Below are 21,027 nucleotides of genomic sequence, written 5' to 3' on the forward strand. Positions count from 1 at the left end.
TTAAAAAATTAATTAAAGTAATTTTTTGAAAATTAATTGAGTTGAATCATGCATTTACTAAAATCCAATTCAAACAATCCAATCCAATCCAAATGGTTTGTAAACTAATTGATTTGAGCTAGATTTAATTTTTTTTCTTAAAAAATTAATTAAAGTAATTTGTTGAAAATTAATTGAGTTGAATCATGCATTTACTAAAATCCAATTCAAACATGTTAGTTGAGTCGTACACCGGTTTGTTGTTACTTACCACTATTTCAACAAACTGACGGAAACCAACCAATTGCGTAGCAAATGTAAGTAGTATGTTGTTACGATAATGATTTTTCTGTGTGTGTGTGTGTGTGTGTGAATATTAGGATAATGAAGCTGACTTTTCTAAGATTAATTAATTTACTTTCTCATCAAGAAATTATTTGTTTGATCTTTAGCCACCTTAAATCATATCCTAATTATGCTGAGAAGTAGGGTCCTAGTGTCCTAGTGTCATTATTGACTCATTAATACAAAATTTGGTGATGAGAAGTAGGGTCACAGGGAAGATGTGGCAGATGGGACATCTTCGCAAAGCCAAACATTAAGATATTCTTATTTTAATTAGAAGTAAACAAAAGTAATACCTATTTTAATGTTGCTGATGCAGTGACATTGTTGCTGATGACAACGGATTGCAGGTTGCCATATTCCCCACTCTTCGCCCTCGTCCTTCTATGATTATTACAATTCTTACGGGTGGGAGTTATTAATGATTTAACATAACATAAAATAAAAAGAAAATATGTATGGAGTATCATAAAATTTTAAAAATATTAATTGTATTCTTATAATTTTTTATTAATTTAGTTTATATACAAATAAAACATTTTTTTAATGTCTTAAGTGATAATTTCCTTAGACAGTCTTCTAAGGTGACTAATAACTTATGAAGATTACTTATGTTTTATTTTTATATGAATCAAATTAATAAAAAAAATTATAAAAATAAAATTAATATTTTTCAAATGATTTAATTATTCATTTAATTCTTATAGTTTTTACACTTATTTCTTTTAATCATTTAAGTGAATTTTTTAATTTCTGAAGTCTATCTTTTAATTCTTAAAAGGTCTTTGTCGTTAAAATTCATTAACTAATAAAATTAAAAAAAATAACTATAAAAACCTTTTAAAAATTAAAATATAAATTTTAAAAACTAAAAAATTCACTTATTAAACTTCAAAAACTACAACATTCACTTATTAACTACAAAGATTAAAATGGATAAATTTAAAAATTATAGAGACTAAGTGAGTAATTAAATCTTTTCAAATTTTACAAGAATCTCAAACATATTTTACTCATAAAAAATACAAAAAAACCAACATTATATATAATAATTTTGTTTAAGAATTTACATTTTTTTACAAAATGAAAATAATATAACTAGTTTAATTATGCTGTTGGAATAATGTATTTATATAAAAAATTATTATATAAATAAAATATGTTTTTAAGAATTTTTATTAGAATTTAATTTAAATGTATTGTAAAAGATTTTTATATTGTCCTATAATAATAGATTAACATCTACAATAAGATGATTGGGCTTTATAATAACAGTACTTTAAAAATCATCTTTAGAATAATTAATAATTAGTTAATAATAATTTTCTTAATGATGACAGTATATAAAAGTTTAACTATTACTATTATTATTACTATTTGTAAAAAGTAATTGTAAAAATAATATAAAAATATATTTTTATCTCATCTCAAACTGAAATAAAGGTATAATATAATATAATGAATATTTTTTAAAAAATGAAGTATTCTTATTTTAATTAGTATTATTATATAAAAATAATTTATTTCAAAAAAATTTATGAATACTATTAATATATAAAATATCAATTTCGTTTCTAAGTATTATGTTCTCTTTTTTTTTTTTTTCAGAAATTATGTTCTCTCCTACAAGGCCGTGTAAGCCATTAGGCCACTGGGGCATCGGTCTTGGGCCTCTAATTTTTTAGGATCTCAATATTTTTATGCATTTTTTAAAGAAATATTTGTCATTAATTTTAATTATTAAATGATAAATTAAGTTATAGTATGATATATTATTTGGTATTATTTTTATTAATAAGACCACAAATATTAAATATAGATGTAAGTATTATTATAAATAATTTAAGTATATTTTTTTATTTATTTAAAAAAATTAAGCAAATTATTTTATATCTATTTTGCATCCTACCTCTTTCCTCTATACAAATATATTATTGAAATTAATATAGAGTTTAAATTTAATGAATGAATCTATAATTGATATATGTGAAGAAAAAAAATATTTGGTGTAAATGTTGATGTCAAGATCATACATTTAACAAAAATTCTATTTGTATCAATCATTCCGCATTTAAATGTACATGTTTAATTGAAAGTCAATTTAAATACATTTTCAAATATGAAATCATGTTCAATTTTTTATTTGATTTCTAAAAATTAAAAAAAATCAGATGAAAATAAATTGAAAAACTCTTGATTCATTTTTAAAAATAAAGTTTATAGAATTTTATTGACAATTTCTAAATTAGTTGTTATTGATGAAAGAAATTTTTTAAAATTAAATTTTTTTAAATCATATCTAAAATCAACAATATTACAAGATAGATTTAATGAATTAGTTATTTTATCTATTGAAAGTGAAGTGTTAGAATTGCTTGATTATAAAACTCTGATAAGTGATTTTGTAGCTAAAAAAACTAAAAAATTAATATAAAAATTAATATTTTATATAATATACTAAGTTTCTTTAAAATTCTTTTAAAAAAAAAGACTATTTAACATTTTCGTCTTACATCATAAAATATCTGTACACGGCCTCCTCTCCTCTCCTCTCCTCTCATCTGTAGTGCTTAAAATAATGAAATTATATTAATGGTTCTTAAAGTATTAAATATCCATAAGTTTAGTCCCTATGCTAATATATTTTACTAACGTCAAGGTATTAGTTTCAGCCATTGAATGCCTATAAAATGTAATACCCCATATAAAATTAAATTATTTAATACCCATATCAAATAATTCAGATAAGCAATTTTTTTGACGGTTTTAAACGGTAAGAAAATGCAATAAAATAATAATAATAATAATAATAATAATAATAATAATAATAATAAAGAGCACTGCTATTGAGTACAATTTTTTTATTTTTGCACGAATCATATGAATAGATGTGTGGACGGTTAACCCTTTTTTAAAACAATAAAAAGTAAAAAGTAAAAAAAATATAAAATAGATTTTTATAAAAAAAAATGCATTGATATTGTTTTCACAAAATGGACTTCATACTAAATAGTACTATTCATAATAAAATTAATGTGGCATCATCATCTAATAGATGAAGGATCATTTTGAGTTTATTCGTAAACATAAAGAAAAAATGAAAATTTTAAAATATAAATGACTAAAAAGAAAAAAAAATCAGAAACATAACAAAAAAATCCTATTTTGAAACTCACTTTAGGCTTACGAATGTGTTGGGCTGTCGCTGAAATCAAGTGAAGAGTATCTCATGGGATACAAGTAGGGGTGAGAATAGGCTAGGTCGACCTATAAGGACCTACGACCTGGCCTACATAAAGCTTGGTCTGGCCTGGCCTATTCAATTAAAAGGCTAGGCTCAGGTTTTTTTAAAAGCCTATTAAATTAAATAGGTCAGGCTTAGGCTTATTAAAAAGCCTTATAAGCCTGATAGGCCGGTCTATATATATATATATATATATATATATTATTTTTTGGATACAATTAAATATTTTTTAAAAAAAACTAGTAGATTCCATTCCTATAATTACAAGGTGTGAGTCATGTATTCCTTTATATTTCTCATTATTTTTATTAGTTTTCTTATTAACAGTTCCTTTTTCTATTCCTATTAGGTTTTCTTTTTCTGTGATTACGTTCCTGTATTCTAGAACAAATAAAAATCATACCATATCTTATTACGTTCCCATACAAAAATCATATCCTATCATATCATGTATGAGGTTTTCTTTCGTTTTAGATTATTTGATATCATTTGGTGATTTCTGTTTATATTATTAATATATTTTTAGGACTACCAACTAAATTAACGTTAGATTAAAAATTAAGGCAAATTATATATTAAGGCCTTGTTTAGCCTATCATAGAAGGTGTGTTATTTTTTTTTTGATAAAAACAACTAAGAATATTAAAGATTTAATGTGAAGAAGATTTTTAAATAGGTTTTTAAATAGGCTACCAGGTCAGGCTAGGCTTTTAAAAAGGTCAGACCGAGTCAAAATAAAAGCCTTTGATAGGCTATAGGCCAGGCTCAGGCCTCAAAAATTAATCGTAGGCTAGGCTCAGACCTTTTAAAGCCTGGTCTGGCCTGACCTATTCCCACCCTTAGATACAAGCATGAAATGTGTTCTTAACCCCTCTCTAGTGGATTTGGGCCTACGATCATGAATCAAGCTAACGTGCTGACCCAGTGCCCTCAAACTCAATAAATCCAGAATTTCAATAGTATATATGTCAATCACAATCAGCACGATGCCTCAACATACATATGGAGCTGAACGTTGCTAAAATACAACATTGAATGTAACCAATGATGACATTGAACATTATATGCAGCCTATTCTATGGACCAGGCACATTCTTTTGTTTATTTTTTATATCAGGACTTGAGGTGTGTGCATATCATCCCTCTCAACACGATAAGCAGGGATGAATCTACTTAGTAGTGTTTGGGGGAAATTGTTCCCACTAGTGTTTAATTTCTTTTCAATATAGTATATATTTATACTTACAAATTGCTCTCATAATTTGAAATATAGTTTAAAAAATCAATCCATAATATAAATATTGCTCCCATAATATAAAATTTCTGGGTCTGTAACTTATAAGCCATGCAGCTTCTTCAGCTGTGGCAAAAGAACCAAGCTAGTGTGTGCATATCAATGGTATCCCCAATGTATTTAAAAAGGCTCTCTGGGGAAGATTATCTCATTCATCTCGGACTCTGTTGAAATAAATTTCTCCATAAACACTTGTAAAGAAAGAAGGCAAGAAGATAAAATGAATTAATGTGCTGCTTGCAGTCTTTTATCCTTTCTTTTAGGAGGAGACAAAACACCCTCAAACTTCATGTACATTTGATTGTATCCTCAGTTCATTTTAATTAGCTTAAGGTATTACCTTTACAAAATTGAGCATCCTATTGTGGTTTTACCTTTACATAATATTCAAATGATTAGTACAATATGTAGGTTTGGTTGCTTTTGTAAGATTGTTGATCACGTATTCCTTAATTATGATATTTCGTCACCAATGTTAAGCTTATATTCTGATATTTTCTCCACTCCTTTAATTGCCAGCTGGTTTCTTTGTCATAAGGATAACTATGTCATAATCATTAATGTTGTCTTCTAAGCATATAACTGCATCATCATTTATCACTCACATTAATATTTTTAGTTAGCCGCTATGGCTATCACTCATCACAATGTAACCATGTTAATGTTATCATTCGGTATATGATATGGACATTCTGGGGGGCATGAGTGATAATCACGATGGCATGCAATTAGAGATTAGAGAGCAAGCATGGGATAAAGGTGACCTAAGTCTCGAGAATCAGGCCGTGTATGGCAGGACAACATGTGAAATATAGTTCGTGAATTGCATAGTGTTGTTGAGTTGAGGTGGATCTTATTTAAAACACTTCTCCTCAAGGACAAATTATTCAACTCTATTGTATATGGAATCCAAGGATGAGTGTCAGAGTTCATTCAAGACAATCACTGTATCACTTGGAAAATAAGTCTTGCAAATATTCTAGTCGCCACCTCAACAACATTAATTAATTCAATACTTTTTTTTTCTCTCTCCCATCTCTTGTATCATCAGAATCACTGTCTTTAATCTACATCTATATAAAAACATAGAATAAGGTTATTGTGGTGCCAAATAGGAGCTTTGTTGTGTAACAATCATGCCAACTGGGGTAGGTACGGAAGTACCAAACCCTTGGACGCAATAGGATTGTCATTTTATAGTTCAAGGACATTCTCCTGCGCTAGGCATTGTCAACGTCGAGGCGTACTACTATTACTCCAAATCCTCTTAAACTTGATCCCACTAATCATTCAATTCAGAATCATTGGTCAATTAAGCTTTGAAGATTTGCATAAATCATTATCCTCATAGTAAGAGGTACATATTTATATTTATTTCTTTGTCTTAATTGAGTAATAAGTAGTATTCAATGGATCATCCATGCACCTAGCTCCAGATAAATTTTGACCCGTGAGTGGCTAACAAAAATAAAAAAGGATATGTAAAATAAAATGGCTAATCAATGAAAGACAACGTTTAAGGGCTTATCAAGTATGGCATTAATTAAATTATCTTGCATGGGCTATCAAGTATGATTAGAAGGTAATGCATTAACTCAAAAGTAGTCATAAGTGTATAATATCTTGCATGGGCTTAAGATTAAATTATTTGAGCAATACTTAAATTTGATTTTTATTAGAAATAATTATTGATCAATTTTTATTTATGTCCTGATCGAACTCTGGATCAATCATAATCTCTTTTTCATAATGAATCAAAGAGTTAAAAATAAAAAAGTAAAGGTTTAGTCGACCATCAAATAAATTTATATTACATGCTTATCAAGATTCATCACCCTCCATTGAATCCTTTTGGCTTTCTAAGGAACAAAATGCTCGCTTAACATTCCCCTTTTAGTCAACAAAAGTTAGAATTACTACCACATGTTAAGACCATGCATGCATATACACTAATACACATCAACCGGTGGTGGCAGTACCAAGGCTTTAACATAAAAGAAGACGACCAAAAAAAATATTGATAAGTAATTAAAAAAGAAAAACAGGATTTGAAACAATCACACCGAGTACACAGTCAATAACGGTCACATGCGCTTTGCTACTTCTCTAAACGTGAAAACATTTACACCAACCTACACTCCTTGCTCCTACATATCCCGCGCCTTACATGCAGTTCCAAGTATCACCAAACCAAGCAGTGTGATACTCATACTCAGTACTCACAGCACCACTTTCAAGTGTTCAAAGTTCAACTATCCCAATATCGACGAACCATGGATACTTGCAAGAAGTCCCCTTTGAAGCCATGGAAGAAAGGGCCAACAAGGGGGAAAGGCGGGCCCCAGAACGCCTCCTGCGAGTACCGAGGCGTTCGGCAGCGAACTTGGGGCAAATGGGTTGCTGAGATAAGAGAGCCAAAGAAGAGAACCAGGCTCTGGCTTGGTTCTTTTGCCACAGCTGAAGAAGCTGCCATGGCTTATGATGAGGCTGCTAGGAGACTCTATGGTCCAGATGCATACCTTAATCTCCCCCACCTGCAACCCAGGTCCACTTCAACTATCACGTCAGGAAAGTTCAAATGGTTCCCTTCCAAGAACTTCATTTCAATGTTTCCTTCCTGTGGATTACTCAATGTAAATGCTCAACCTAGTGTTCATTTAATCCATCAGAGGCTGCAAGAGCTTAAGCGAAATTCAGTTGTGAGTCAATCCTCATCTAGTTCATCCAATGATCCAAAGGCAGAAATTCAGAATGTAGACAGCAAAAATCACGGAGAAGATGAAAATCCTCCAAAAGATGTTCAAACATCATCAGAGGAGGTGCTTGGAGATCTTCAGGAGAAACCCCAGATAGACCTCCATGAGTTTCTTCAACAGATGGGAATACTTAAAGAAGAAAGACAGTCAGAAAGAACTGATAGCTCAGGAAGTTCAACAGTGCGTGAAGCTGTGTTGACAGATGACTGTGATCATTTGGGAGTGTTTTCTGACAAGAGTGTTAACTGGGAGGCATTGATTGAGATGCATGGACTTGCAGGTATTCAGGAATCAGAAGTCACTCAGCTTGAAGCATATGAGCCAAATGATGATCTAACTTTCTCAACTTCCATTTGGAACTTTTAAGAAACTTAGCATATAAGCCTAAGCAATAGATCACAAGGTTTTGGTTATCCAACTACTCTAGTCCTGTATATGTCTGCAGCATTTCAATCTGTCGGCAGCACTGTAAGAGTAAGAAAGTAGCTAGAATAGAAGACTACTAGTGAGAAAGGAGCTTATTTCAGTAGTTGTGACAGCAAATGGAGAAAATAATATCAGTCTGCGTATTATTAGCAATTTAGGGAATTGTTAACTTTTAGCTTTCTTCTGTTACCTCCTCCTTATGCTTTGTTATCATAGGGGTGTCAAAATGGCTCAAACGCAATAGACTGACTCGATTAACCCAATATAAAATACAAGTTGGACTAAAAAAATTTAAGCTCAAAAACATTTTGGCACAACCCATCCCAACCTGGTAGCCTGACACTGATTAGAAAAATTAAAAATAAAAATTGAGCTTTTATTTATTTGTGATGTTCTATACTTTTTGTGATATCATAAACTCCTACGTTATTTTGTAATGAGTTTCTAATTTTTTATTATATTGAGCTCTGATTTTTTTAATGAAATTCATCAAGTTGCGACCTGTGAATATATTACGTATTGAATAACTATATTTAATGGATTAATTTAAAAGTATGATAATGTTATCGTTAGTTATTAAAATAGTATAATGTATTTAAAAAATGATCATTGTACATAAACAATATCATTTATGTTGTTAAGAAATTAACAAGTGAATTTCAAAAAACAAAAAACATGGACCCATGGCTAACCTTATTCGGCCCCAAACCCGTAAAGGTTGAGTTAACTAAACAATGATTGTTGCTTCCTGCACTTCCCAAGTTGCTTACTGCACTCTTTCAGGAATGTTTTTCTCCTTTCTTGATTGGTCATTCCAGAAGCCAAAAAAGAAAGTTGATCCCGGAAGATAAAAAGTGAGTGCAGGAAGCAAATGGGAAGTGCAAGAAGCAGTGGCCATCAGAAATTACTTGCAAACAAGTAAAGGCCCAAAAATATGATGGCCCATCATGGTGGTTCAGCCAGCCAGTTTGACCCACAACCCGTAAAGGACAGAGTTAGGCTAAATAATTACTGACCCAAAAATATAATGACCCGTAGCTCAAATCGATAGCTTAGTATATCACATTGATTTGAAACTTATTGAAAATCATAAAATTTAATGGATCTCACATCTTATTTAATATTTTTCTCTCTTAATTTTATAATTTTTAATAAATTCTAACCAAATAAAAATATCTCAATAGAGAATGTATTCCTATTACTCTTTTAATAATAATAATCGTATCCAACTTGGTAAAGTTGGCTAGACGCAATTGGGTTCAGTAAAAAAACCATTTTTTTAAGGATATTATTCTCCATGATATCCCTTTTAATAATGTCTTTAGTCCCCCTCTGCTTCGTAAGATTAAAAATCATGCAATCTATTTCCCTGATAATATAAGTTTCGATGAAGTATTTTAAATTAAAACTGGCATGGTTACAAGTATCATATCATATACTACATATAAAAAAGAAACGTAAAGAGAAGGGACTCAAATCCATCTCCACCTTATTCTGAAAGTTATATTGTTTGTTAACAAAATCAAAGTAATAACATTACTAGATACCAATAATTTTTTTCTTCTACATAAAATGGTTCTATAAAAATTATCTTTTTTCCATTCCAAATAGCTCAGGAAAGATTTTAGAAACCTTCACAGATCTACTAGCAAAATCAACTAATTGATCACATGCGAGTGCAACAATAGAAATCTTAACCTTGTGAATCTGGCCTACTCATTCTGGTACTCAGATGCACTCAGATATTCACCATGCTCCTCAAAATACTCAATCAATCGCTTTAGAAATCCATCACCACTGACTGTCTCTGTGTCACTGACAAGACAGCATTGCCTTCTGGACCGTGTCACAGCCACATTCATTCGCCGGTGATCACTCAGAAAGCCAACCTGAAACATATTTCCAAATCTCTCTTATTCTTCACAGCATGCTACCAAAATCAGCCACATAAGGCATATATAACAGGCTTGTTAGAAATACCTCTTTTTTTGAATTTGATCGAACCATTGATATAATAATGGCTTCCTTCTCCCTTCCCTGGAAACCATCAACTGTTGAGATTTCAACATCCTTCAGCCGGTCCTCCTTGTTTTTCAACATCTTGAGTAAAACAACCTGCCATACTAGTAACCAGGAGTTAGGAAAAACATTTACCATATTGCCATCCTTCATAAAAAACACTAGAATAAAGAGCTTGGGCCTGCAGATCAATTATAAAAAAGGTTCACACTTCACATAGAACAATTTCATACATAGAACAATTTCATACCTGGGCAGCATATGGAGTAATAATTCCAATATCAGAAGGAATCACCCCACTTTGCACTAGTCTCTTTGCATGAGCCACAGTAACCTCAGCTTCACCTTCATTAAAGGTGCTATCTTCTTCATCTTTCTTTTCTTCCATGTCACATCTGAATCTCATCAACATAAGCAGTTTGATCACATTTGAATATCAAACCATCTATATTAAATTCATATGAAATATAATGAACTCTTTCTCTTAAGCTTCCTCATACCAGTTTGGTCATATGCTAAATTCTTGATTAGATAGAAGAAACCAGTATACCCATCTCTGAATATAGATGATTCAAAACACCAAAACATTATAAACGAAATGATGGTATATCAATTTTCATTAGGAAGAGAATGGCATGCCTTCATTCCACATGTCCCTCCTAATCAAGCAGTTCTGAGAAGATAGAATTTTCAACAAGGATATAATCCAACATACCCAGCTGTGTCTATGAGAAGGAGGGTTGGTTCAGTTGAAGTTGTCCGCTTCACACCCTCAAGATCATATAACATATGTGCAGTAACACTAGGATGAGCCTTGATCTGTTATCACAAAATGCCAAGCATAATGATCAAATAAAATGTTTACACCCCCCACCCCCCCAACATAATAGAATTTTGCAGTTCAGGATTGATAAATTATGCTTTGTAGTGGCATATAAAGATTGCTTTACAATGAATGCAATCTTGAGACACACTTTAAAAACTGGGAGTACCTTACTGTTGTAAAGCTCTTTAGAAGACCAATCCATGATAAGTTCATGCATACGGTACTGGACAGTAAGCATCGATGTGATTTCATCTCCATACACTTCTGCAAGTCGTTCAAAGAGCGTTCTTCCTAAGCCTTTCTTCTCGGCTTCAACACTTTGAATGGTTGGAGGAAGTTGAAGATGGTCCCCTGCAAGTACACATCTTGAACCCTAAAACAATGAACTCTTCATTTAATTCATTATAATCAAAACAACATCATGTAATGATTAGAAGGATATATATTTTAATGCTGAATCAAACCCAGATGTAGTACCAAGCTTTAAGTTTTTCCATTCCAGAGCAACTTCTCTTTTGTAAAAGATAGTACATTTTGGTATTTAACTTTCCTTATAAAACTTTCAATTTAATTCAGTTCAGTTTGATATTTGATTTATATATTTTATACATTCTGTTGTGTTGAGTCCAGGACACTATACATATACGACACTATTGGAGAAATGGAGGATACTGTTGGAAAACACTATTTCTCTTATAATCATCATCAAAGGAAAAATCAGTTCAGGATCAGTAATAGTACTTGATGCAATAAAACTAAATATATTTTTAGTTTTCAAATTCTGGTGCGATTTTATTGTCTTAAATAACCAACCTTGTTTTTATTTCAATATCTTTTAGGGGTTCCTAACAATATCACTTCTTCATTTTCCCTCCCTCTCCCACCTACCACACTGGTGGTAATATGAAGTGTTCAAACAGCAATAAAACATGACATTTGCTTGTAATCATAAGATAAAAAGAAGTCTGAAATCTGAATGCACTAGTCTTATATTCTTTTTCACACTACCTTCAGCAGAGGTATCCAGCATGCTATCTCAAGTGCTTGAGCAGCTTCATCAATAATCACCAAATCAAATGAAGTGCTGTCTAGTTTCTTAGAGAAAGCCCCAATCAAAGTAGTTAATATTACATCTGCACTTTTAAGTACATCTGTTACAGCAAGCTGCTGCCTTTTACGTTCTTCTTTGGATAGAGTCCTAAGTTCCCTTTGTATGTCCTTTCTCGTATTTCTGTCTTTGGTTTTCAGTAGCTTTCCATTCAATGCCTGAAAAAAAATAGGCTATATCATGTGAAAAGTAACATTGGATAATTATATTATTAAGCTAACATGAAGTAATGCTGACATCAATGATAGCATCTGAAGTAACAGTCTCCGAAACATCAGCTAGATGAAATTAACAATGCTGGTAAATGGTATAAAATGAAAGTTAAGATTCAGATCTGTAACTTTTGTTCTAAAACTTACCTTCATTTCTTTCCGAATGTCGTTTGCAAGACCACTATTATCTCCTCGTAGTACCTAATATCAGAGAAATTCAATATGGAATGGTGAAAACAAGTGTGATCTATGACATAAATTTGAAGAATGCCAAATACTAAGTAACTCGATCCATCATCTGACACTTTGTGCAGAATTTTGCTTAAAGAAAACTTTTTGCATTTTTAAGCTGCTTGGTAGTTGTGAAATTGGCTATCATTTCCAGAGAGCAATTTATCTGTCCAGAGTCTTTGGGTTTTTTTATTATTTTCTCATTAGAGGGCTTTGTGGCAAGGAATGTAATGTTCTTTGGCATTGTGTTTTGGATGTAGGGAATTTGGCATTTGTGCAAGGAAACTGCCAAAAAATTTAACCAGATTTCCCCCCCTTCTCATCTAGTGTGGGACAGAGTTGTTTTCTTGCTTATTATGTGATTGGACCATGGTTATTAATGGGGGTTTTCTATCATGGATCTCTAGAGAGATTGCAGAGCTCTTTTGAGATGACAATTTTGCCTTGTTTAGAGAATATGTATATAACACTGACATAAATTTGGACATTTTACTGATGTTATTGTGGAATGGTAATAAAAATATGGGATAGAAATAGTTTAGTGTTTAAATAAGTTGTCACAATGTACCTGAGCATCCAGTGCACTGTCCAGTACTTGAGGCAATAAACGTGCAGGATGACCCAGTCTCACCAGCTTAACTCTAGCAGAAAACGTCATCATGAATGAGTATCAAGTATCAACAAATGATTTTACACACCTGATGAAACCATACCAAAAGGAGAAAGCACATCTCACCACAGAGTGGGCAAAAACAACAAAAAGTAAATAAGAACAGGAACATTAAAAAAATAGTTTCCAAATTATAAACTTCACAAGACATATTACTTTCTGAAGAGGGTGAATTTTGTAAGAACGTATTCCTTTTCTTCTAAATTACTGGTTCTATGGACAAATGTTTTACAATACAAAACATTGTTTATCTACGCTGTCAGATGTTGAAGCTACTATAGCAAGTCACAGTGCTTCAATCTGATTAAAACCAGTCAATTATTATAGGGTCAAACAGATAATAAAATATTTTACCTATGTGGAACTAGCCGCTCAACAATGTTGTCAACAGCAATATTTGAGGCAGCACAAGCAAGAATCTTAGATCCACGCTTCACTTCTTGTAATATAATTTCTACAACTGTTGTAGTTTTTCCTGTTCCAGGTGGTCCATGCAGCAAGAACACGTTCTTCGATGATAGAGCTTTCGAAACTGCTTCTTTCTTTGGAGATAAAACAGAAATACATAATTTTGTGAGCACGAGGCAGAAGTGCAAAGCAGAAAAAGATGACCTACTTGTATATTCTGCATTGGTTAATTGATTTGATACAACCCCAAGCCACTCGAATTTGACTATAATATAGTTATATAGAGCATGCCCTAGAAATCTGTAATATTCTAGCTTATTTATATGGTGGTAATAAATAAAATTCATGTAACTTCAGGATCAAAATTGTGAGTTCTTTTAGTTATGATTACACAACAAATAGAACCTTAAAGTTATATTCTGTTAATTCCTGTGATGTTTGTCATAGGTTTTAAAGTAATCCAGTTAAGACCTTAAAAATAATAGGAAATTTCAAAAATTGAGAATGGTGCCAAAATGCAAAATAATTATTATGAAATATTTTTTAGAATCATGATTTAGAATGCTTGAACAAAAAATATCTAGAATGGTTGAGTACTCAAGTGATTAATGAAGTAAATATTTCCAATTCTTTTTCTGAACATTAATAATCAGTAGAGTGGTTAATGTTCCTAAACTGAAAATAATTTTGCTTGGAGTCCCTAAATCACAATTCTTTTAGTTTCCCTAAAGAAAAAGACCTATTGACAGCAATAGGCATAAAATAGTGGAACTAATACAGAAATGTACTTTCTGTACCCAAAAAAAAAGCTTTATGTTAATTATAAAGGAACAAGCAACCATAGATGAAATGATACATTGAATGAAAATAGATTACAGAAAGTATAAAACTAAATGGAAAAAAATATAAAAAAAATAACAAATAAAGTGACTGAGCAAGAAATTTGGTTACACACCTGAGAGTGATCAAGATTTTTATTAAAGGGAGTGAAGGATACATCCTTCTTGGACACTGCTGGTGGCCTCTCCCCAAACAAGACAGGAATCAGATCAGAGGCAGGACCCTTGTGCACTCCTTTACTCAACTGTATCAATGCGTCTTTCATCCTGCGATATGTCACCTACATGAGCAACAAATATTTGCAGCACATAAGAACCTAGGAGCCAGAAATTGATTAAAAAAAAGGTAAAAATGCCAAGCTACATGTTATTATTACTTCTACACAACAGAAAACAACAAGCTAACTAACCAAAAGGAGAGCAAAAGCTACATATTAGGGTCCTCTCAGTGCATATCAGTATTTATGCAAATCTAAAATTAAATTCCAGCAAAATTCATAGAACATCACAGTATTCATTGAATTATTTATAATCAACCTGCATAACTATTTTATACAAGAAATAAAAAGCACCTATTTATGAACTTATCAGCAGCATACCTCATTTGCTACTTTTTCCAGTCTTAGGGGACTGTTTAAACCATCTTCTGGTATATCATCGAAAGCAACAGTTATTGATGAGTCCTGTTAGTAATTGTATCAAACCAGTAAGTCAAAGTAATATCCAAAAGGTGTCCAGGGACCATCATCTTTAGCCAACAGCATGAGCAATTTTATTTTCTTTTCACAAATTGAATCAATAAGGTAGGTACCTTTAATCTGTAAACAACACCTTGTCCAAGAGCAGGAGAACCTAAATCAGCCTTGTTGAGTTTTAAAACAACAACATCATGAGTACCAAACTGCAAAAAAGAAAACTGCATTAACACCTGAACTGTAATACAATATGCATTGAATAAATAGAGAAAGTCCTATCAGTAATACAAGATGTTTTTTAGGTAAGTACTTGTACTGAATATCAAGAGGGAGGAGGAGGGAGAAAAATACAATAAAAGTAGGTTCATACAAGACAAGACTAAAATGCACAACTTTAAAGTTGGGTTGATCAACCAGTATAGCCAGTTTGATAGTGAACAGATAAAAGAAAGTGAATCCATATCCTTTACCTTGTGTGCAGGAAGAACATCTCCTTTTGTTGACTGGAACTCGATCAGAGACTTCCCCATAAGCCCTGTCTATTTTCAGAATAAAGAAGGGAACACAACATATGAATTGATCAATTGAAGCTCCAAGTACTACTTAAATGCACAGGAAAACAAGAAAAATCAACTGTACACTAAGCTAGCTAGCTCCATTTCCTTGATACTGTTGAAATCTCAACATTAATGAAATAAGATAAACATAAAATTCCACTTTATCTAATATTTTGATATTTTTGAAATACAAATTATATGGCAGTTCATAACAAAAGAGGAATTATAGGAGCAGGAATATATAAAAGAAAAAAGGTAACCTGGACATCGACACACTTCAAGTTGAGGATTGTGGAACCCCTCTTTTGAGCAGTATCCAAATTCCGGGACGCGCCAGTGGCGATTGAGCTTGAAATCTCAGCTTCCTAAGCCAAAGGATTAAAAAAAGAAAAAACCATTTTTTGAAAGTTATGATCGATTTCATGGTTGTAACAATTGAGATGATAATAGAAAAAGAGAAGAAGAAAGAGTACCTTTTCCAAATCAAGAAGAGGAGCGGTAATTGAGATGAATTGCTCCAAAGAGAGAGGTGATGGCTTCTTCTTACTTCCCGTTCCCGTTGCCATTCTCACACTCAGTGTCAATGCTAAGTGCTATCTATCGTTACTCAAATGCACCACACAAGTAAGCATTGGCAATACACATGCCTAATATTTCAATTGAGTTAACCAAGTTGTTATTCCTAAACTTTTTCGAATTTTGGTTCTTAGTAGTCGAAAATCCAAATTTTATAAATAAATTAAAATAATAAATTAAAATTTTTAAGAATTTAAGGATCTTCACCATTCAAATAAAAATTTAAAGAATAAAAATTTTAATAGAAAAAAGTTAAGAAATTTTAACCGATCGAATAAAATTTAGAAACTAAAAATTAAATTTTGAAAAAAAATTAAGTACTAAAACTTATAACCTATCTGAATGGGATGGTGGAATATCTAATCTTGCTAGTTGAACAAAAAACAATTGGAATACCATCGTACTATTTAATATGAAAATAAATTGATAACTAAAATATTTTAACGTCACAAATTTAATATTAAATATGCTTGTTGGACCTTATTTTAATAAAATAAATGTTTGTTCTATGGACTTACAAAGACATTGAATAAATAGCCATATCAAAATTTGTAAAATCTTATTTAAAATGTGATTGTTTTTCTCTTCAGATAACTGGATGTAAAAAGCTCAATAAAATTGTTTTCCCCACTACACGTCTTCAATTTGACATTGATTTTTATTAATTCTCTTTTGACTCTTATAAATTAAATAAGAAGAGTTGTTGTTGCTCCATTAAAGTTGCTCTAATTCTTCATTTCACAAGCAAACTTTATGAGAATCTCGGCTGATCTTGGCACAATTAATTTTGTCTTGGTGAACATTTTGTCATGGCTTTGCAACTTGATAACCATCCAAATCCTAATCAACAACCACCCTCCCCCTTTAATCTTAAGCAAGGTTTTTAAAAATAGTCTGATATATGTGATTCTGGCTGTGATGTTAAGAATTTTTTTGCTCTCCACAATCCTAGTTGCATTTATCCGCAATTTCTCAGAATGTCAAAGATTACCTTAAAACTGTGACTACATATATTCGTAATTTCTCACAAAATTAAGGATCGCAACAAAACCATAACCACAATTTCTCCCAATTTTAAAAATTGTGCCAAAACTGTGACCACAGCTGCAATTTAAAACCTTCATCTTAAGCAATAGTAGTAGATACAAACAAACCATTTCCTCAGGGAAGCAGTAAGAAGCCAAGAAGGGAGCATGCTACTAATCAATTTGAATGTCAATGATTAGACGCCATTTAATATGAGCTGAAGCAAGTAAAATTGATGGTATGAGTGAGAACTAAGAGCAACAAAAGACAACAATTTTAGAGAAAGCGAAAGCTTATAGATCATTACTACAAGCACAACATTATTATTTCTGCTGAGTAACAAAACAAGGGCAGCTGTTATCACTGTAAATATGATTTATGTTTACCCAAAATTAAAGCGAAAAATATCCTGTATTGAATTTCTTCAGAAGCCCAAAGTGTCATTTGTGATGGATAACAACATAATAAGTAGTAATCCTCACTAATCACTACAAATTCATTTTCATCCCAAAACTCTGAAATCAGTACTTCAAGTTTCAACTTGCCTATTGAGGCATGGAAGATTGAAATAAGATACAAATAAATCAGTACTGATAGTGATAGTTTAAATACAAATAAATCAAAGTAAAACAGATTCTTAGTTCGTTTCTGCTCTCAACCTGTGTATCTTATTCAACATTCCATTAGACTTTACAATCAGCAGAGACAGAAAGTAATATTTAGACTAGCCCACGATGCCTTGAACTTTCTATAAACATAAAAATTGAAGAAGATTCCAACAATTCCCCATGTAATATAACTCAGATCTGAATGGTGGGATATTGGATGCACATGCAGTGATGATGGGAAAGTTGATGAGTTGAATCCACTTGTGGTTGGGGAATTTGCGAGAAAGCAACCACGCTGGAAGGGGTGCTAGTAGACCATTAAGGAAAAACCAATTCATCCCTGGATAAACACCATCCTTGGAGAACATTCTCTTTGGTCCTACTACTCCCCATATGATTGAAGCATTATAGAACACATCATCACCAGGGCATGTCCATGGACTACCCTTTGGCAACAATGCTTCATCACAAATGTTCTCAATAGACGTGAGAAGCCACCAAGCCGTGGCAAAGTGGACAGATGAAGCAACAACTGTGCCTACCAGCTGCACTATGAACATAGTTTTAGGAGGAATTTTCATATAGTGGCCTAATTTGTAACATGCTGACATGTCCATAAATCTTGAAGGCTACATTAGCAAGGGGCTTTCCTGGGTAAATAAATCCAATTATTAACTCTGCAATCACATTGAGTCCCGTTTGTATGTTTGTTGTGGCTTGAATAACCCCAATTGGCAAGCTGAAGACTAATGCAATTGTTAGAGAAAGTAAAATTCCCCACCATGGCAGTTGGAGTTGCTTGCCAAAGCCTTCACAAGCAACCAAAGCCATAACAACCATAAGAATCAAAATGGTGACAAACCACCATTCAGGAACTTATTCATAGTTTTTCTTCATGATTCTTGTATGGACATCTCCAAGTTGTTCTTTTAGTGTTCTTGTTGTCTTCCTCCACACCTGAAGAATCATCTCCCCGTGGAAGAGGGCAACATGCGAAATAGTGGCAATCAAAGTTGCAAAGCCCAATCCATACTCAAATACAAATGCATTACTAAGATAGATCTTGCTGTAATTGTTATAACTATTCAAATCAATTTCAAAAGTTATGGGATTTAGAATCCGAGTAACATTATATATTGCACCAGTAGAGTCAAACGTGTGAGAACTAATGAGGGGAAACTTTTTGGCATCATATAAATTGCTCCAATTAGCAACAGGAATCACCACATAGATATCCAGCACAAATCCAATCAACAAGTTGATGATGGCAAAGCCAGGTATAGCTAAAGGACTGCCTAAGAAGCCGGCAACAGTGTTCCAATCGAGGCCAAATGAGCTGATGCCAAGGCTGTTCATGCCTGAACCAATCTATGGAGCAGTGATGGAATCTTTCCAAATCTAGCAAATAAATGAGATAGTTGATATTGCTTGGAAAAAGTACCCTGGAATAGTGTAATAGGCAAAGCTCACTACAAAGACTAGGAAAAAGAATTGCAGCCTAGTGTTTCCTCCTTTAGGCCTTTTTTCTTTTTCATGAAATGCCCTGAATAGAGACACCTGCACAAATAAGGGGAGTCAACAAGGAATCTTCTAAAAATCCCAGCCCATCCATACCCAAGCTTTGGGTTGATAGTGCTAACAAATAAGCTGCTACTGGATGGATGCTCCTATGATAAAAAGCCTTAACAATTGTGATGATGTTAATTGCATAAACACCGCTAGATCCAGAGGTAGCAAAGATGGTGATCAGCACATGTTCCTTCAAAGAGAATGGCCCTGGATTCAACAAAAAAGACCCTTTTGTGAATGGCACTCGGACTGGTCTGGTGGAAAGGGTTGCAGCCATGAGTTTCCCAAGTGGGAGGGTAATAATCGGCGCGAGACCGAAGAGATTTTCAAAGGGTTGGTTCTGTAGGCAAAAATTGGTTTACAAAGGCAAGTAGTACACATGATGCCAACCCCAGAACACATGTCCGGAATGTCAGTGCTGGCTGAGTAGGATCATCAGTGATTGGAACTGTTAGCCTTACTTGCTCTATGGGACAGTCATTGACTTTGAATTCATCTTTCTCAGCATCTTCTATGACCACCCTCTCTTGAGACACTCCTGAGCTTGATACCTCAGCTTCCTAACCCAGAAACAAAAAATCCCATAAACCACTCTTTCCAACCTATGACCTTTATCATCACTCTTCTAATTCAAGTGGCACTAGACAGTAACATACATGAAAAGCAACTGATATCATTAATAGACCATAGGAGAGAGGGAGAGTCAAAGTAGATACCTTTTCCAAATCAAGAAGAGGGGTGGTAACAGAAATGAATTGCTGCAAAGGGAGATGTGATGCTTTCTTATTACTGGCCCGTGTCTCCATTGCTGGCTGCTATGTAAGGATTGCAGTTGCAGAACAGATAGAGAAACTTGAAACTTTCTAGTACAATACAGCATGCCTTTACATGTTGGAATGGTTATGTTATGCTCATTTCATTTTGAGCCATTTGTTGTGAGATTCATTCAAATCTTTATTTAACAATAACATAGACAATAAATAATAAATATCCATGCATAGTGTATGTATGGACTTGGAGATGGTATTACATGATTGGTTTGTGACTTCAAGCTAGTATGGCGTCCCTGCCCCGGCATATCTCTAGTCTGTATCAAAATACTTGTCACGCCGGCCGCAATATAATAATTGACAGCAGAATTCATTCTTCAACTTAATTCAATTTTTTCATGACAAATATAATAATTGGAAAAAGTCAACATCACTATTCAGCTAATGTGGCAAGAAAAGTAGGTAGTGGATTTTTTGGGTTTCTCTTCTTAAAAAGAAGATGGATCAATACATTTTTTAAAAGTTATTAATTAAAATGAGTTTATTTTTTATGTGCGGCGGTCATGTAAAGACAATGAATTATGATTAAATAAAGTTTACTCTGCCAAAAAGACAAACAGCACCTAATCACGGGTTTTGATTGGTTTTTCTGAAAATTATAAAACTGATGCATGATGAGAAAACGCATTTATTTAGGATTCATTTTAAGATATTTATTTGATTTGAGTGACACTTTATAATTCAATAATACTAATGGATTAGAATTTCGCATATTATTCTACAAAAAAATAAAAAATTGCATGTTATAGCTTAAGTTAACTAGTTGAATCGCAATAATTGTGTTGGAATTCCTTTTCATTGGACCCCCC

General features: G+C 32.5%; 2 protein-coding genes and 1 pseudogene across 6 annotated transcripts; 1 reads left to right on the top strand and 2 right to left on the bottom strand.

The window, feature by feature from the left end:
• The first annotated feature begins 7,056 nt into the window (after positions 1-7,056).
• Positions 7,057-7,984, top strand: LOC100801311 (dehydration-responsive element-binding protein 2F). Its single transcript, XM_003553372.5, has one exon. The coding sequence runs from the start codon at positions 7,136-7,138 to the stop codon at positions 7,982-7,984; it is 849 nt and encodes a 282-aa protein (XP_003553420.1). The 5' UTR covers positions 7,057-7,135.
• Positions 7,936-16,297, bottom strand: LOC100801854 (DNA-binding protein SMUBP-2). Of its 5 annotated transcripts, none has more exons than XM_006604308.4 (16): positions 16,083-16,292; positions 15,870-15,974; positions 15,523-15,591; positions 15,169-15,258; positions 14,957-15,040; positions 14,474-14,638; positions 13,465-13,652; positions 13,009-13,081; positions 12,357-12,410; positions 11,898-12,155; positions 11,056-11,262; positions 10,779-10,882; positions 10,314-10,458; positions 10,025-10,159; positions 9,743-9,933; positions 7,936-8,072 (listed from the first exon to the last, which is right to left on the bottom strand). In XM_006604308.4, exons 1-15 carry the CDS (start codon positions 16,173-16,175, stop codon positions 9,757-9,759), a joined length of 1,947 nt encoding a protein of 648 aa, XP_006604371.1. In that variant the 5' UTR covers positions 16,176-16,292; the 3' UTR covers positions 7,936-8,072; positions 9,743-9,756. The 5 variants fall into 5 exon arrangements, 4 of the variants coding, with proteins under 4 accessions (XP_006604371.1, XP_040868474.1, XP_003553421.1 ...); XM_041012540.1 differs by having other exon boundaries at positions 8,068-8,084; XM_003553373.5 differs by lacking the exon at positions 7,936-8,072 and having other exon boundaries at positions 9,503-9,933; positions 16,083-16,291.
• Positions 16,298-17,603: 1,306 nt separating this feature from the next.
• Positions 17,604-20,514, bottom strand: LOC100802382 (oligopeptide transporter 1-like; annotated as a pseudogene).
• Positions 20,515-21,027: the final 513 nt, after the last annotated feature.

The sequence above is a fragment of the Glycine max genome, chromosome 19 (genome assembly GCF_000004515.6).
Source record: "Glycine max cultivar Williams 82 chromosome 19, Glycine_max_v4.0, whole genome shotgun sequence".
NCBI classification, from domain to species: domain Eukaryota; kingdom Viridiplantae; phylum Streptophyta; class Magnoliopsida; order Fabales; family Fabaceae; genus Glycine; species Glycine max.

Bases quoted from the DNA above. Each gene is read 5' to 3' on its own strand.
- LOC100801854 (XM_006604308.4), bottom strand. From the start codon at position 16,175: ATGGCAACGGGAACGGGAAGTAAGAAGAAGCCATCACCTCTCTCTTTG. The intron at 15,259-15,522 runs GTAAAGGATATG...TCTTTTTTGCAG, and splicing joins ATGTTCTTCCTGCACACAAG to TTTGGTACTCATGATGTTGT. The intron at 15,041-15,168 runs GTACCTACCTTA...AATTACTAACAG, and splicing joins GTGTTGTTTACAGATTAAAG to GACTCATCAATAACTGTTGC.
- LOC100801311 (XM_003553372.5), top strand. From the start codon at position 7,136: ATGGATACTTGCAAGAAGTCCCCTTTGAAGCCATGGAAGAAAGGGCCA.